Source organism: Melopsittacus undulatus, chromosome Z (assembly GCF_012275295.1).
Source record: "Melopsittacus undulatus isolate bMelUnd1 chromosome Z, bMelUnd1.mat.Z, whole genome shotgun sequence".
NCBI classification, from domain to species: Eukaryota; Metazoa; Chordata; class Aves; order Psittaciformes; family Psittaculidae; genus Melopsittacus; species Melopsittacus undulatus.
In genome coordinates, this window is record NC_047557.1 from 17,866,946 (window position 1) to 17,885,259 (window position 18,314).

Consider the following 18,314-nt stretch of genomic DNA (forward strand, 5'->3'; position numbering starts at 1 on the left):
GTATTGGCCACAAATTGGCTAAAGAGGGAGGGTCCTTGAGCTTGTCCAGAAGATGCTTCCTCTAAATGAGTCTTCAGGGGTGAAGAGCTTGATTCAGTGTGTTTGGGAAACAGCCTGGGGTTTTAAAGTGTCCAAAGTTAACTGAAGATAGAGCACAAGCAATTTTATTATTTATTTCTAATAATTTTATTTTTTTAGATAGAGGAATGCTAGTCATTTACTTTGATAGTGTTTGACATTCGTGCTTCTGCTATTGCCTCTTTAGTCTAGATGAATCACTTAGAAGGGAAAAAGTAGAAAGCTTACATTTTATCTGTGCATTTTACAGGATATTGGCGTAATTAACTGATTAATATAAGGGAAGGTTGGTTGTCAAACAGAAGACCTTGTATAAAATTAGATAATGAATTAAAATGCAAGTATTTAATTTTAATAAAATTGAGAATAAAAATACTATTGTTGCAGATTCCCTTCACAAAAGATTGTGGAGCCAAAAATAAATGCATTTCAGATCTTGTTCTGAATGTAAAAGCAAGCATAGCTGGAGACAGGTAACTACACTGGGTTTATTATATCCATTGATATCTGTATAACATTTCTATCTAAATTACATATTCTCTGGTCTAATAAGATAATGTTGTGGCATAATATCCAAATCAGAAACAATACAGTCTGGACAATGAAAGAAGTTCCTCTTTATGTCAAAAGAGATTAAAAAGTTGAGGTGTCCAACATTCTTACTTTATTTTACAGCTCTTCTCCATTCATTGTAAAGTCACGCAATGATAAGTTCACCATCCAGCTCTCTGTGAAGAACAAAAAAGACAGTGCCTATAATACCAGAGTTTTGGTTCAGTATTCTCCAAATATTATTTTTGCTGGCATTGAGGTATGAATTTTTCACATTACCACGTTTATCATAACCTATATTGCTGGAAAGATCTGAAGAAACCTTTTTGTTACACCCAAATTCCACTACTCTGGCATCATCAGTTGTTTGGAAAAATGCTGTCCTTGCTTATCTTTCAAAAAGAGTGTATTTATTTTGACCTGAGTACACTTTTGCCTCATTCCTGTTAACTTCAGACACAGGTTTCACAATGCCACTTAGTAAGTGCTTGTATCTTAGATGAACAACAGCACCATGAACCATCTGCACATCTGCAGAGCCAGAAACGCTTTTTATTCATCAGTACAACTCCTGAGCTCCTAGAATTCTTGCATGTGCACAGAAAAATATCTGTCTTGATAAAGCAGCATAGAGCAGTGCCTTCCTCATCCCTATTTCAGACAGCATTTCTGAAGTATTCCATTTCTGCCTGCCTCAGCTGTGCTACACATGCACCTCATTGCAGGTAGGAAACATTAAGAGAAGCTAGTTTTTCTATCAACAATCCTGATGTTGCACATTAGCAAAAGTCAGGGATCCACAGCACCGTTGCTGACCCTATTGCAGTAACTTATACAGTAAGAATGTCACTATTATTGCAAAGTTAGAAACAGATTTACAAAATTACTTGTAAAAACAGTAATAATGCATATGTTGATCTGCTAGACCTTATGACTAATTTGCACGGTGTCCCGTTTGCATATAACTGTTAATGTTCCTAACAATTTCACTGGAAGGAAATAATGGCTACTAATTTATGTAGATTTCTATAGGTGAAAATTATTTTCCAGAAGTTGCAGCTTCCTGTTCCCATTCAAGTTTAGTTAAGGCTATGACTCTTAAGACATGATGATGAAAAGCAGCAATGGTATATATGTTCAACAGGTCTTTGATGCCTAGTGAAGATTTAAAAAGAGACTGCAAAAGACCATGATTTCACTTTCTTTTTTTTCTATAGGATATACAGAAAGACAGCTGTGAATCTAATCACAACATCACCTGTAAAGTGGGATATCCCTTTCTAAAAACTGCAGAAGAGGTAAAAAGTCCCCCTGCATTCTCCTTGCTCAGTGTTGTTCTAAGGCCAAGGCAGTCCCTATCAATTCCGAATTTCTTTTCTCTTGTGTTCATTCCAAAACCTATCCATGTATGTTTCCTAATCTACCATTGATGTGAACTGCACAGATAGGAAAACATCAAATCTGGCCAGAAGGGTCTGACTCCAGGTATACAGAATATTGGTTAGGATAGGTAAGATACTAGATACTGTGGCTTTCAACAGGTTGAAGCCTATGGCTTTAGTTACTTTGTATATAAAACTTACTTGGTTGAAAAGAGAGTAGGCTGGTATATGGAAATGCTAAATTGGATCTGACACAGACAGGTATCAAGTGTTCACCCCTGTTTAGTGGGGAGTGAGAGGCATTTCCAGCAAGCAGTCCACTTAAAGTCAAGCTCCAGCTTCAACAGTTCCAGGAATAAGTCTGTATCTCCTGCTGGAATAGAGAATGGGCTTTAGCTAAACTAAACCTTTGAAATTATGCATCTAAAACCTAACTTAAGTAGTTCTGGTATTGAACTGGAAAAGGTCACATTGTATGCAAATGAGACCAGCTGTCTTTTCTGACAGTTTCTTGTCTATTCCTCTGACATATGAGATCTGTGTTGCAGATACAAAACAGCAGGAGAGTTGTTCTCCTACATTGGCTTCTGCATACTCCTTCCAGCTTGTGTCTTGGACATACTTGTAAGAATTAAGTGAGCTGTTAACTTTGTTGCAGACAAATAAGCATAGTAACCAAGGCCACTGCCCACAGTGCAACATTCCCAGCTTTACTGGATTTTTCACATTTTCCTTTCATGCTTTGTTGGTTAGTTCATCTGTAGCTGTAGTTCCCCAAATTTAGAAATCAATCAATATCTGATTCACTGATACCCTTCCCTAATAAATTCTTTTTTAAAGCCACTCCTGGCTCTTTTTGCTGTTTTTTAAATATGAAGAAATATAGAAATATAGAATCATAGAATAGTTAGGGTTGGAAAGGATCTTAAGATCATCTAGTTCCAACCCCCCTGCCGTGGCCAGGGACACCTCACTCTAAACCATATCACCCAAGGCTTCATCCAACCTGGCCTTGAACACTGCTGGGGATGGAGCATTCACATCTCTGGGCAACTCATTCCAGTGCCTCATCATCCTCACAGTAAAGAATTTCTTCCTTATACCCAGTCTAAATTTCCCCTGTTTAAGTTTGAACCCGTTACCACTTGTCCTATCACTACAGTCCCTAATGAATAGTCCCTCACCAGCAACCCTGTAGGCCCCCTTCAAATACTGGAAATATATGTAAGACAACTTTCTCTGGGTCATGTTGTAGGAAAGGTTTGTTAATGTTAAAGAAAAAATGAAAGTCTGAGCAGAAAAATCCATTACAGTAACAAATGGTAAAGCTTTTGCTTCATATATAATTATCCTTAAGTGTCAGCATATGAAGGACATGTTTAGGACAGTGTTCCCAGATTTTGTATACTGCCAAATTGTGGTAGATTTGCCCTAGTTATAATGAATAGGGAATTCTATAGAAAGCTCATCTTCACTGTCATGGTCAGGTGCTGAAGCTTTGTTTCGTCCTCTTTGGAGAAGGGAAAAAAAAATATATATATATGTATATTATTTGTAAGACCAGTTGGTTTGTATTAAAAATTATTTAGCCATGGATTTCTAATATACTATAGAGTAAGTTTTACTGAGGCTTCTTAGTTCTAAAAATTTGAGGATTCCTTTATAGAAAACTTAAAATGTGAATACAGGTTCTATAGATAACAGTAGCAAAAATGTGCTCATTTTTCATCAGATCAAACCGTATCAGTGTACTTTTCTTTAATCGCTTCTTTTAAAATGTGTAATATATTTCCCTAAACAGATTTTTTTCAAAATATCATTCCAATTCAATGCGTCGTATCTCCTGGAAAATGCTACCATTCATGTATACGCAACAAGGTTAGTTGCAATCCTTACTTGTTCACCTTCTGATTTTTTTTTAAATATCTTTTTTTGTTGTTTTTTTGGTCTTGGAAAGCTCCACAACTTTGTATTTCATTATAAAGCAAGGATGACTTTTCTGAACTCAGAAGTAGAGTTAGTACTTTTACAGAAGTACTCAGTCCAGCAGTAATGGAGTAAATAAATAGCGGTTTGTCTCTAGAGTCTGAGAGTCACAAATAAGGCATAATTTCCAATATGTTTACCTTCAGAAAAGGTTTATTCTGTTAAAAAAATACTACCTATTTTAGCATGAATTCACGCTAAACAAAAACACCTGGCCTTCAAAGGGGAAGAGCATTGCAGAAGTTGTCTGTGATAAAGGAATGCACTTGCCCTCAGTGTTTATTTTCCCTGAAAAAATCCAGGGATGGTGTGAGATTAGTGGCTCTTCCTTGGCCTATTTTCATTCAGTCAACTGCAGTCTGTAATTTTAACAAAGAGCTGGGACTGATGCAGGTTTTAACTTTTCAGTTACTGGAAATATTTTGAATTTATTGTTAGGAGATACCAATTAACTGGAAAGGAGTAGTGTGGTTTTATACCTAGAGATGTAGGTATGTGTTTCTTAAGATTCCTTCACACTCAGTAGTCATTTTGTGTCTGCATAGTCTGATCTCAGTGGTATGTGTTGTTTTTTTAGTGACAGTGAAGAACCGCCTGAGACCTTGAGTGACAACAGAGGACACATAACAATTCCTATAAAATATGAAGTAGGATTAATATTTGTAAGGTATGCTTCTGTGGGCTTTATTTGCTAGCACAGTAAATAGCAGATGTTCAATGAGAATATAGGATTGTTCTTGAGCTGTACTGAATATCTACAGATGATAGCTTCTAGTCTCTTGAACATGAAGCACAGGCTACATTGAAAAGAGCAGTTACGTGAAATAATGGAGTAGTTACTGTCCCTATCTTGCTGCATCTCCATTTTATCTGTTTAGCTTTGATCTGCTGTTTGCAGCTACAACAGCAGCTTTTGTTGATTCTTGTACTTTGCTCTCATCTTTCAAAGGCGTTTCAGGTATGCAAGAAAGCAAATACTCGCAACTTCCTGATGGCCATGAGTTCATGTCATTATAATATTGCATGTTGTGATGTTTGATTTCCAGCTTCAAAAATTATCTTTGATTTTAGGTTCTCAGGAGCTTGTTTTTATCAATTCAAACATAAACTTTAATGCATATCTTGTAATACACTTTATTTTCAGAAATATCTAGAATGCAGTTAAATTCCATCCCAGAAAAACATTATTAATTTATCAGTAGACTACATTGCATGGTGAACAGGTGTAAATAATTAAGTCAGATTAATTTTGGATGCATTTCATGGTTCAAATCTAGACTTCTTTTGTCCTGTAGGGAATAAGGCTGAATTCAGAAACTGCTTTTGTTATCTTTTTATTCAGTTCTCTCTTTCTTAGGACCCTCCCTATTTCACATGGCAATACTCAGGATAAGGGATTGCACAGCTAGAATAACGACAGCAAAATTGGGCCCTGTATATTCTTAGGAACAATATTTGCATATTTTATTGTTTCTTCAGAGCACAGCATTTAAATGTGCATAATAAAAAGTTAATGCTATTTAAAAAATGGGGGGGGGAGGTAAACTCCAGTGGAAGTAGTAGTGCACTCTTAATTGCAAGAGCAGTCCTGGGGGTTTAATGAAACAATGAAAATATCTGTATTATCAAGTGTTGCAGTTTTTATGAAGTTTGTGTATTTACTGGGTTTTTTTGGTTGTGTTGTGTTTTTTTTTAAATCCACAGTGTTTTCAAAGAGCACCATGTTATAATTGCAGCAAATGATACTGTCCCTACTGCTATTAACACAACAGAGCAGATTGGAGATGAAGTTACTCTACATTATAGGGTAAGAAACCACTAAAACCGTAAAAATTAGTTTGTGTTGCTTACTGCGATCGCCTGTTGCTTAAATAGAAGATGTGTAGTATGTTAAACCTTCTACATGGGTGTTTTGTGTTCAACACGTCCTTTTCTTTTTGCTTGCTTTGGAATAAGGTGAGTCAGAAGTTTTCAGAGTGGTTTGTCCCTGTAGAGTACTTCTAGTGGGGTTTAGAGCTGCTACCCTCAGCAGGAGAAAGACAACATGCCCGGGTAAATGAGAACTTGACCTGTGTACATTGCAGTTTAGAAAAGGTATTTTCAAAATACAGTCAGCTTTGAAAAAGGCAAATGCTATGCTCTAAGAATGTTTTCTTCCCAATGGAATGAATACTGCAAACTAAAATCACTTGTGAAAGATACTTAATGGATTAGAAGCCCAGCCTCAAGTTGAAATAGAATTTAATTCAATTATATTTAGAGCTACCAGCAGCTTATCACAAATGATGTTGGAAGAAAAAGGTTCTTTATCTTTACTGAGCTTGTCCACTTCAGAGTGAGGACCACCGGTTACCCCTGCCAGCAATTCCACCTAGGAGTTTTCTCCACCTTTGGCCACAGCAGCCTGTTCAAAAGGAGCAACAGCCTACAGATATATTGTATGATCTTCTCAGGGAAAGCAGGAGAGAGGAGCAGGTGAGCAGGATGGCTGCTGTCTAAGCACACCTGAGGAGTACCTGGCAGGAGCCTTTGCTGATACAGTGACTCCTATCCCATCTTAAAGCATTTTGGCTCTTTATTAAAAATTAAAATGAAATTGCTTTAGGTAGAAATCCCAGATGATACAGAGGATGCAGTAAGCAGGATAACGAGAAGGAATTTATTTCAAAATTGCCTCTTTCATCCTGTTCCTTTGATTTTCTTTAATAATGCATTTTATTACAATGACCATGGAAGAATATGTTTTCTAGTTCAGAACAGGCTGCTCTCAGGAAAAAGAGTTCATCACACCACATTTTGCATAACTGACTAAGGGAATGTTAAAAAAAAAAAAAAAAAACAGACACAAAAGAAAAGGAAAACCAGGAAAGGAAAAAAAAATCACAATCAAATATCATCAAAATAAGGAAAGGACTAACCAAAACCTTTTTTTTATAGGTTGAAAAAGGTGAACATTTTCCAATGCCAAACCTCACACTGCAGATCTTATTTCCAAATGTAACTGCAGCCAAGAACACTCTGCTCTACCTTACTGCATTGTCACATTCCCAAGTAAGCTAGTAATTTATATTTTTATACGTATTTTTATAATTTAAATTTGAATTTTTTCTTGTAAGGAATTGTGTAAGGCAAACATTTGAGGTTGTGCTGTGCTTCAAGGTAGATACAGCTTTTAGTCTACAAGACAAGATGGTGGCATTTTAAGCATATACACAATTTTAAGTGTATGTACAGATTTAAGTATATGTACAGACAGAAATTTCTTTCAAGGAAGCAAGTGATTTTAAAATGATGCTGAACAATAACTGTACTATAGCAAGGTTAATCTGATATATTGCCAAGTGATTAAAGGTTCAGACTGAGATAAGAGTGACAGGAGTTTCTTTCTTAGTTTTGCCTACTGAGCCTCAGATTATCTCTGTTGCAATCAGTGCTTATTGCAGTGCTCATTGCTTATTGCTGCTGTGTACATCTAGAGCTCAATCTCCTGTTCAGTCCTCTTCTTTCTGTTACTGAAATTAGCCTTCTTGCACGTCTCCTCTCCAGCACTAGCAGTCCTCTGGCTTCTTCCTCCTCTGGGGCACTGAGACATCTTGAAGGGGATGGTAGGTCATGTCTTTCAAATGCTCTTCACTGCAGCCCTCATTTGAGTTTGTCCATTTCACTCCTCCAGAGCAACTGAAGGAGATCCCAATTCCAGCAAGTCACGTAATTTCAGTTCTGTATGTTTTAAAACTAGAGCTATATGAGTAACTGGATGGCTGAAGAACCCAAATATCAAGAAGTGATGACATAAACCTCTTTTTTTTTTATCTTTCCCTCAGAAACACACACATGTACCTCTCTCTAAATATTTAATTTAGTTTTGAGATGTTGCACCACTGAAAACTAAATCACATGATCTAAATGAAAGCTCAAGCTTCATTTTAAAACAAAAAATCCCTCAACCCCCAAAAAAATCATGTTTAGAACACAAAAAATTGTCCTTAAATTCCTTTCCCATTAGTTTCGTTCCTACAAAATCACACATTTGACCCATGTTTGCACACAAACTCAACAAATCTGTACTTTTCCTGTGGGTATAATTCATCTACAACTAGTTACACTGTAGTGATAGTAGTTTGCCAAAGTGCTCTGCAGGGGTTTGCAATCCTCTTCATGCTAGCAATCTGAAAGTGAATGACCTAAGAAAACAAATTCCCCAATTCCAAAGACACCAAAGGATTTTCCAGCCGCCTTTGAAGGAGCCATGGAGGTCTAGCAGTGCGCCAGCACCTGCTCTGCCTCCATGGAGGCTCCTGAATCTTGCACTTAACCTGCCTGTCTGCTTGCTAAGGCAGAAACCTCTGTGGATTCCTGTGTAAAAGGTATTGAGCTTTTCTAACAGCCAGTTCTTGCTGGTTCATGTAGCAGTCATCTTGCAGGAAGCTCTGGTTTGCTCCTACATATGTCTAGGGTCTAGGTAGCTGGGTAGAGTTTAAATTAAATTATCTCATAAAAAGCTCTTTTGTTGTTTGAATAATGATACTTTAGTATCTACACTATCTGAGTTTCCTATTTTGCAATCTTGCAATATGCAGCTTTATTGCATTTATCTGTTTGTAAATATTATTGATATTATTAAATATTATTAATGTTGTCCTGTTTGCAGAATATTTTTTGCAATAGATTGTATATTCAGACAATAAGAATAATATTTGCATTTCTGCTGACAGAATACCATCTGCCAAGCTAGTTACCCTGTAGATCCCTTAAGGATCAGCACTGGGAAATCATTTGTGGTGCCAAAAATAAAAGAACCTACAAAGGATACAATTATGGTAAGCCTATATAAAGTATACATATTCATTCCAGATATTAACCTAGATCTTGGAGCTGATTACTTGTGCAATAAATATATAAAAACTTCTCTCAAACTGTATACTATGGAAACATTTTGTCTCAGTAACCTAAAAAGCTATTTTTATGCAGACTAGCTGTAGATTTTACTTGGCTACAAAACTGGATGTGGAACTGTATTGATTTGTGGTTTTGTTTTTTTTTTTTTTAATTTAGCAAATGTGTAAACAATGGTAGCACATTTGACAGCTGAGTAAATCTCCACCTTCTATATTCCCACAGTAATTACTAAATAGCAATATTTTAAAAGCTTCTCATCTCCCTTGCAATATTTTTAGATATCCAGTTGAAAATATTTTCAAGTGTTGACAGATTTTCTGTGTAACTGGTAGAAGTACAATTAATGATCTCATGTGGAAAAGATTAGCCTTTCACGTTTAAATGGGAGAGTTGCAAAGTAATTTTGCCAGAATTGTGTTGGCATGTCAGAGGGAAACCTCCATGCTACCTCCTCAACATAGAGGTACAAGTTGAATTTCTTATGTAAATGAAACCATGCCATAAGAAGAATATTTTGCCATCTTATCATAGTCCTTTACAGTAGTGATAAAAGTCTAGCCTGTGCAAATGTTTCCAAGTGTTGAATTAATTCTGCTGTCCTCAGAGCTAGCAAGTGATACTGGGAAGTAAAGATACTTAAATTTTCACTCACATGTCCTGCCCTCTCCTTGAAAGATTCATATGTAACATTATTTGAAAGGATCAAGAAACACTGCAGAGAAGCCATAGGTGTGTAAGCAGAAAAACACTGGCTGTTACAAACTGTGCCTTCTTTAGGAACCTTGCTGTTGCCTTTTTTCTATGTACATAGAGTAACAAAAGTTTCTCAAGGCTAAGCAAGCCTGCAATAGCTGAATGTATTCTACCACAACATGAATATCTCAACTCAGTTTATATATTATATACTGCAGTTTCGTTTTTACATAAATTTTTTTACATAAGAATTTTTACATATAATTCATATCGTACTGGTGTCATAGCAAGTCTATGATCTGTATATATTATTTTCTGTGAGGGGGCTGAGGCACTGGTAAAAGTTACCCAGAGAAGCTGTGGATGCTCCATTCCTGGAAGTGTTCAAGGCTGGATGGGGCTTTGAGCAACCTAGTGGAAGGTGTCCCTGCCTGTGGCATGGAGCTGGAATGAGATTTTCTCTAAAGTCACTTTTAACCCAAACCACTCTCTGATTCTGTGATATATAGTAGTTTACATGTTTTTGGTTTAGTAATGTGAAGTCTCTTGCTATTGATTCTTGCTGGTGCCTTTTAAACAGGACTGTGATACATACAGCTGTGCATCTATTAATTGTGCCCTGGTCCCATCTGACATATATCAAGTGAACGTTTCATTAAGAGTTTGGAAACCTACCATCATAAAAGTAAGTAAATCCTATTTGTATTCAGAATACTCATGGGCTTAAGAAACTTGAGTTTCTGATGTCTACTAAAATTATACATTTAATTTTCTTAAGTCTCCATAGTCCCCTAGTATTGGAAACAATTTCTCATGCTATTTTAAGATTTCCTCAAATCTAAGTTACATGTATTTTGCTGTCCTTAAAGAAAGTGCTTAGAACCTAGCAGGAATTTCAAAACATGGTAAGAAGGCACCTTATTCTGTATTAATGGTACTTTTTAAAATAGCTATTTATACACCCACAAATTCTAATTCAGCAGATATAAGGAGGGGTATATAGAAGAATATAATTTTAAAATGATTTCTAATCTGGAAAGATTTCTCAAGTCTTAAAAATATTTTTTCATCAAACAGAGCAGAGGAGAGAAAGTGCGCTCCAGGTCAGTACTGTCTTGATGGTTACAGCAGTGACCAGGCTGTGGTCCATTTTGCTCAGTGATACTGAGTTCCTGGTTAGTGTCTTTTTCTCTGGAAAGGACAGGAGGGAAGATACAGCAGAATTTTTATAAAGCCTGAATCTGCCCCTGTGGACAACATAGTATTCCAGGATTACTTAGTATTTATTTGAAAACTCTGTGATCTACGCTTTCAAATCTTCATCGCTATCTCATAAACAGTGGTGTATGCACTGAAGGTGACACACATAAGCAGCTTCACTGGCTTTCACATTTTTCAGCATATCCCAAAATGCAGCATAAAGTTTTGCTTTCACCCTTCTTTTCTCTACTTCAAAATACCTAATTATAAGCCATAGCCATTTCTTACTTTTTCCAGGCCAGTATTCACAGCTTAACCCTTGTTGTGAAAGCATTACTTAGGAGTGAGAACTCATCACTGATTCTGAGAAATGACCATCAAAAACTAGAGGTAAGAACAGGATAATTCATGGGTTTACTTTACATTTCTACTGAATCATTCTTTTTCATTCATTACTGGTGAACTGATTGTTACCTATTTTATTGTATTATCCCAGTCTGAACAGGAGTGTTTTCATTATTATCATAGAAATGTCAGAATTAGTCAGATAATGATACCAAAATCCCATTACCCATCAATATACATGGGGGAGAAGCACTGTCTGAAGTATTTCTGCCTGCTACAGTATAGATGCTTCCTGCATCTATGTAAATTAAAAGCAATTCTAATTCTTTTAAGGAATCAATAGTATTTTAGAAGTTGTCCTGGGTCATTTAAGAGTGATCTTACTTTGTGCATTGTATTTTCTTTATTATTTCTTTGTTTGTTATTACTTTCTACTTCAGCACCCTGGTTATATATTTGAAACAGGATGTTTTATTTTTTGGAAGTTCCCTGTCATTTTCTTAGAAAAGAAAACATTATAGTAGTGGTATCAAGTATAAATAGAAACATCTTTAATTTTGTTGGAGTTGCTATTTATCCTTCAATGCCTATTATTCCAAGACATTTATAGTGGTTAATGCATTGCTTTTCTGCAGTAACTCACACATGCAGCAACTTATTTATGAAAATGTACATTTTTAAGCAAAAGACTTATTATGTTAATACACCCAAATTTAGAGCAAAGTAATAATGTGAATTACATCTTGTGCAAAATATTTTCAAAAATACAAATATCACAGGTGAACTAATAGGTGATATTGTATTTGAGTGTTTCTTTTAAGCAATAGATTAAAAATCAATCCAGGAGTGAAACACAGCTGAGAGACTTCCATTTACACACCAAGGAATTTCAGAATTAACTTTTTTAAGACATAATTTCAAGTGAATATTTAGTGTTCAACTCTTCAACTTTTTTGAACTCTGAAGTTGTGTCTCTAATAAATTCTTAAAATAATTCAAATTTGTATATGGTCACATTTATTTAAATGTGAATATTCCTTATTTCAGTTATTTTGCACCAGATGTGCGTTGTTTAAAATCAAATTAGTATCTACACAGCCTTCTGCACTTATTTTGTTTAATTGGCTTGGAAGGTTGTTGATCACTGCCACCTTTTAGGAAGGCTGGCAGTGAGGGGTCAAGAATATCCTGAAGATAATCCTCAACATACACTTCATGTATTCATTCTTTTGCCCTGTATCCTTTATAACAATGATTACTGACTTATAGCAGGGCTGGCCATCATGAAATGCATTCACTTAAAAAGTGCAAGATACTATTAAATATAGGGGTTTGTGTTGCAGATTATTTGCCCAGTTCCCTTCTACAAATTCCTGTACTTAAAATGAAGTACCCAGGAAAATCACTGCATGCTGCTGAAAGTCATGCTGCTTTGTTGATATTTTAGAAGGAAAAGTTATTTACTGCTTATATTCTGAACAATTTGCAGACCATGATTAAGATTTCAAAAGAACTTCCACCAGGTACAGTCCCCTTATGGGTTATCCTCCTGAGTATCTTCGCTGGACTCCTGATTCTTGCACTGCTTATATTTGCTTTGTGGAAGGTAAGCTGCATGTTCTTGTCTTCATGAAAATAAAAAAATATACTTAAATTTTCTGCTCACAGATACCACTTGAAACTTATATTGCCAATACGTTATTAAACGAAAAAGAAAAGATAGTTTAGTATGATTAAGGATTTATTAAGGGCATTTTTTTTAGCTTTGGCTGTGGCCTTTGATAACCAGATTTTTAGTTTGAGCAAGAGATGCTAGGCCTGTGGAGTAAGTACTGCCACAAGTGGGCACTCCAAGCTAAACATTTAGCATAGGAAGTTTACAGTTTATAAATTTCAACCTGCATAACCTCTTGAAAAATTTGACAAGTATAAAATAAAGTATTATTTATTCAAATGAATATAAAATATTATTAAGCATTTTAGCTTTTGACATTATGTGAGCCTAACAATGGTTCAGCAATCACTCGCTATATATTAACTGTTTCCTTTTGTCTGCTTTTGCTACATGTCACTATTTTTTCCATTCTAGGAAAAGCAACACTGTATTAAAGTGACAAAATATTAAATTACTTTTTGACTGTACTGAAAGTATTAAAAAAGTATTAAAAAAGTATTAAGAACCAGCACATGAATGCTACCAATATGGGTTGTATGCTTGAGCATTTTTTAGTCACTTTTTTTTCTTTCCTTCAGGCTGGATTTTTCAAGAGACCACTAAAGAAGAAAATGGAGAAATGAATTAAAAACAAAAAAATGAGAAATTTTTGCTCAGGTCTGCCTCTAAAATGTTACTGTAAAATTATAAACTTAGATGCAGTGGTCAAAGTTTTCTAAACTCTAAACAAGAAGCAGAACAAGAAGCAAATCAAGCACACATGTGCAAACGAATGATGCAAAGAAAGAATAAACACCCTTATGGCGTTTTGTGATACTCAAGGACATGCTATAAGTGTAACTCATTTTTGGAGAGTAACTGAGTTCAAAGATTCTAACATTTTTTAATATGAAAATGAGTAATCATATTTTTATATATCAATATATATAGAACAGTTTTTCACTCCAAATTATGCAAAAGTCAGCTTTTATGTAGCATTCTCAATCTTTTTTATCAACTTAAAATTTTCAAAAGGAAAAAGTATCATTTTCCAAATTTCCTCCTTATCAGTTCTGTGAAAGACTATTAGTTCACAAAGCCAAACATACCAACTTTGAGAATTCACCAAATACTGTATCGTAACTGATGTAATAACAATTGAGAAGATGGAGGCACATGCAGAATTTTGGGTGAAAATTACTGAAATACCTTGGCTTTCTTTTTCTGCTTGTTTTAGCATGTCCAGCTTAACCAAGGATACTTTAAAAATTGAGATTTTTGTGGTCAAGTGGGCCATAAAGGTTTGATCCATTAGATTATATAACTGTTTGAACTTGAAAGAGATTTTTGGCAGGCCTAAAAATGTATGTAGAAAACATTCAAACCCGTCTGATTGCACATTGTACTCAAATAAGCAGGGCACAATTGTATCTGCAAGTTGAGATATCCATATTTATGCAGGAAATGTTTAGAGGTACCCTGAAAGTTTGACTCTTGCTGTATATCTTGGAGTAGCCAGGAGGGTGCTTCATAAAATGTCACTGTAAATTTATTATGTAGCTATTTAATCCAATGAGTTTAACGTGTACAAAATTATAATTAACAAAAGAGCACAGATAGGAAATTTAGCACTGGCAAGCTTCTAGTAAATTAAGTCGCACCTCATCTTTGTTAGTTATGAGTTTAAGAAGTAGTGAAGAATTTGCATACTAAATAAGCACTTAACAAATGATGTTTATTTTGTGACAAAGATTAAAAGTTTATATGAGACCACACTGAAATGTAGATAGCAAAAGATTTCTTTAAGAAATGTTTTCTATTTAGACTATTCGTTTTGTCCTTTCTTTCACACACTTGTCTTCCTTCCATGAGGATCTCTCACCAGGGCTCTGTCTATACCTTGTCCTTAAGAGCTTCCTATATTACTTACAGCCATACAAAATTTACAGAAGAAAATTGAAGCATGCTGGCAAAGTGCAGTGTTGCCTCAGCATGAGATGGCTTGCTATTGATTGCCAATAGGTCAGAAAATGTTGAGGAGACATCCTGAGTTTTATAAGACATACTGGTTTGTAGAAGAGCATTGCCTTGCCAAGGAAGCCAGGAAAAATTGTTCCTTCTCTTGATACAAATGCCACTGAAATGAAACCAAAATCATTGTAGGTTTCCAAAAGGCTTTAATCTAGCACTGACTTTATAGCTGAAAAAGCAGTAATATATTTTATAAGAAGTTTGGGGGTTTTTTTTCTGTAAGAAGAGACCATAGATTGGTTTGAACATGCTGGCAAGTACAACTCTGGAAGTGTGCCATAAGGTGCTTTACTGTTTGAAAGATGCTGTCACTCTTAAGTTCCTTCTGTTTAGTTCTTAGAGAGTAGCTCTTTTTAAGGAAAAAGGCTGAGACTATGTGGATGCAGCAAGTAGGATTAAGTTTGAAAGTGTTTGCAGTTTCTCCTTGTGTCTGTGGGAAAGGTGGTTATTTCCAGCAACAGTCTGCTGAAGGTAGCAGCATGACTCAGAGGAGAGGGCAAAGCCCTCCGTGGGAACACTGTGGGTGGCTGTGATTTGCGGAGCCTGTGAGAGCCACTGAGTCGGCAGACTTGCTGGCTGTGCTCATCTGAGCGCCTGGAAGTGCTCCCTATCTGGAGGGGCATGAGGTGAGTTGTCCTGGTTCTGAGCACAGCAGGAAGACTTGAATGGAAGAAAAAAGATGACATAGAGTTGTGTATACAATCTTTGTTTTATTCCTTGTTTAACTGTCCCTAAAGGAAAGCAAAAATCTATCTGTTGAACAGTGAAGATAAATTAATATTCATGGAGGTGTTTTCAGTCCCATGTGAGATGCAGGTATGATTTTTCCAATTTGGTTGAAAGATTTAAATGGCATTTGTCAGTGTAGTATCTGAATGCCTCAGAATTGTGAATGTTTTTTCCTTGCAGTATCTCTGTAAAGGCATAAAAGTGCTGTTACCCTATTATGGTTTGTAAAGGAACAGAATTATGAAGAAATTGTGACTCACCTATGCACACATAGAAAGCCTGTGGTAGCAGAGGAAAGACTTATATTTATTATTATTCAGCCAGTTTGTTAACCATGAGGTCATTTTTCCTGGCTTCCTAAAATTACTCACGGGTTGTGCAAGACATACATCATTTTTATGCAGTATACTTTTGTTTTAAGTATTTCGCTTTTCAGTTGTGATAAGCTGTTAACCAGAGCTTTTTACTTTTCTGATGATACTTCATGTCTTATTTTGAAGCATCAGCCTAACTGAGAAAATATGTCAGTAAGACAGTCTTTTTCCCTAAATAAAGGCTACACAAAAATACGTATTTTTATCAATGTGAAGTATATTTGAGATCAGTGTTACATTCTTTTTAGACTTGCTTTGCACTGTAAAAACAGTAATAAGCTTCATATAACCACACTGCTTCCCTCTTTGTCATGATGCTTTCTCCCTTTTCACATTTGTCCTATTATCAGATTTTTGTTTATAATATCTATTTAAAATGTAAGTATCTAAAGGGGATAGCACTGTAGCACATTATTCTTACACACGCTAAATTAGTAAAATTGGGGATATCACTATAGCATGTTATTCTTACACAGGCTAAATTAGTAAAATTGCTATTTTTATTCATAAGAGCCTTTCTACAGAGCACTGCAAGAGGAGTATTTTACAACTTTTCACTATATCCAACAGAAAAGTCTATTGAAAGCAATATTGCAAACATTGGGAACATCTCACTGAGATTTGGCAGGCACAAAATATATCAGAACAGCGTGTAATCTATTTTGTTCCTATAAAAGGACACATTAGGGTTGCAATATGAGTCTAATAACTAACAAGCTAAACGTTTTTTTTCATTTAAATTAAAGCCTATAGTAAATAAATGAATAAATGAATAAATATAGGGTTTATAGTCAGAGCTTAAGCAATGGAGGGACTCTGGCCCCGCTCAGTTCCTAATTTCAGCACTGAAGTAGCTAATCTTAAAGGGAATGGACAAGCTACATTTGTATAGCATAGAACTTCTCTGCAAAGGAGCAAAAGCTTTAAACCATCGCTCCTGCTTCAATCTGAGACAGTTCTAGAGGTTGTTGATCCCTTATGTAATATTGGAAGGCTTAGAAAACAGCATGTATATTGGAGCAGTCTCCCTGGGCAGCTGCTTGTTTCTGTGCTTGTCTGGTCTCACTCTGTGCTATGAGCCCTTCCTGCAGATGCAACCCACCTATCCTGATAGCTTTCCTGAGCCCTTTAGTACACCTGTTCTGAGTCATTTTGAACATAGTGTCCCTCTTCTGCAGAGCTTGAGTCAGGGGAATCTACCTTAAACTGAAGCCAAGGGTTTTCAGCTCACCTGGCACCCAGAGGCTGGAGTTAGGGTCATACTTGTGTGATGAATTCCACATAATCTGATTGTTTTAATTCTCGATGTAACTATTTTGTAGATCATGAGCCATTCAAAAGTTAAAGCAGAGCAAGAGAATCAGACTGTACCATCATTAATTATACTGCTTAACGGTAATATAAGGGAATTTGAATCTTATTTAAGAAAATCACAACTTCTGCACAGCAGTTTCTTTTTCATGTAAAATTATTCCATGTGTTTTACTGATTAAAAAAATAAAAAAGTTTCTGTAAAATTATTCCATGTGTTTTACTGTTTAAAAAAAAATAAAAATTAAGAGTTCCTGTAAAATTATTCCATGTGTTTTATTGATTAAAAAAATATACATAATCAAAAAGTCTAGCAAGCCTCCTTTGTAGTTTGTTTGCTTCTGTTGGTATAAGTATAATATAAAGGCATCTCGGTACCTAAAACTGAATCCATGTACCTGCCTATTGTAGAAATCATCATTCTTGCACAGCATAACATCAAGGAAAGCTTAAATGTGGTCAAGCTGTCAGAAATACATTGCCATTAATTGTATGTGTTCTGTACTTTTAGCCGCATTTGAAAGCTTTTCAGAGGATCATATGACTTCCTGACATTTCATTAAAAAAAGTTAAAGGCACATTTATTCATGTAACCATTCCTCCTATCCAATGATTTTTATGTACGGCTTATTCCTGTGACCAGAATCCATTGTTCTGTATAGTTGTAAATGAGTCACATTTTCTTAAAGGTTAGTAAACATTTGTATCAAAACTTCCTAGAAGACAAAGATTACAGCTTTTGTATTACTTTTTAGTGATAACTTTTAGAAAACATTGCAAACCATGTAATTACCTAAAGCTATTACCTCATCAGAGACTACTTTGATGGTGAATCACAATTCTCTAAGAGCAACATCCTGTTTAGTCATAGGGGAGTGCTCACCAAAAGTCCTGCTCTGTATATATCTGAGTTTGCTGGACATTTTCTGTGGAACTGTTCCAATGAAAATCAGAAAAAAAAAGCCAATTCTATTTTTTGTTTCTTTTAATTGCTTTTCAGTTAAGTTTACACAAAACCTCAAAAACTAGAATCTTTTCTCACAGCAAGGAGTGAAATATTTGTCATTTTTACAACACTGG

The 18,314-nt window shown here is 35.5% G+C and overlaps 1 protein-coding gene across 1 annotated transcript in view; it reads left to right on the forward strand.

Moving 5' to 3' along the window:
* ITGA1 (integrin subunit alpha 1) overlaps positions 1-17,319 on the forward strand; it is a 76,302-nt gene extending 58,983 nt beyond the window's left edge. The window contains 12 exon segments of the mRNA XM_031051669.2: positions 466-551; positions 754-889; positions 1,848-1,928; positions 3,814-3,890; positions 4,576-4,665; positions 5,703-5,805; positions 6,936-7,049; positions 8,714-8,818; positions 10,171-10,275; positions 11,088-11,180; positions 12,625-12,741; positions 13,389-17,319. Coding sequence (XP_030907529.2) covers positions 466-551; positions 754-889; positions 1,848-1,928; positions 3,814-3,890; positions 4,576-4,665; positions 5,703-5,805; positions 6,936-7,049; positions 8,714-8,818; positions 10,171-10,275; positions 11,088-11,180; positions 12,625-12,741; positions 13,389-13,433 — 1,152 coding nt within the window. The 3' untranslated portion in view covers positions 13,434-17,319.
* Positions 17,320-18,314: the final 995 nt, after the last annotated feature.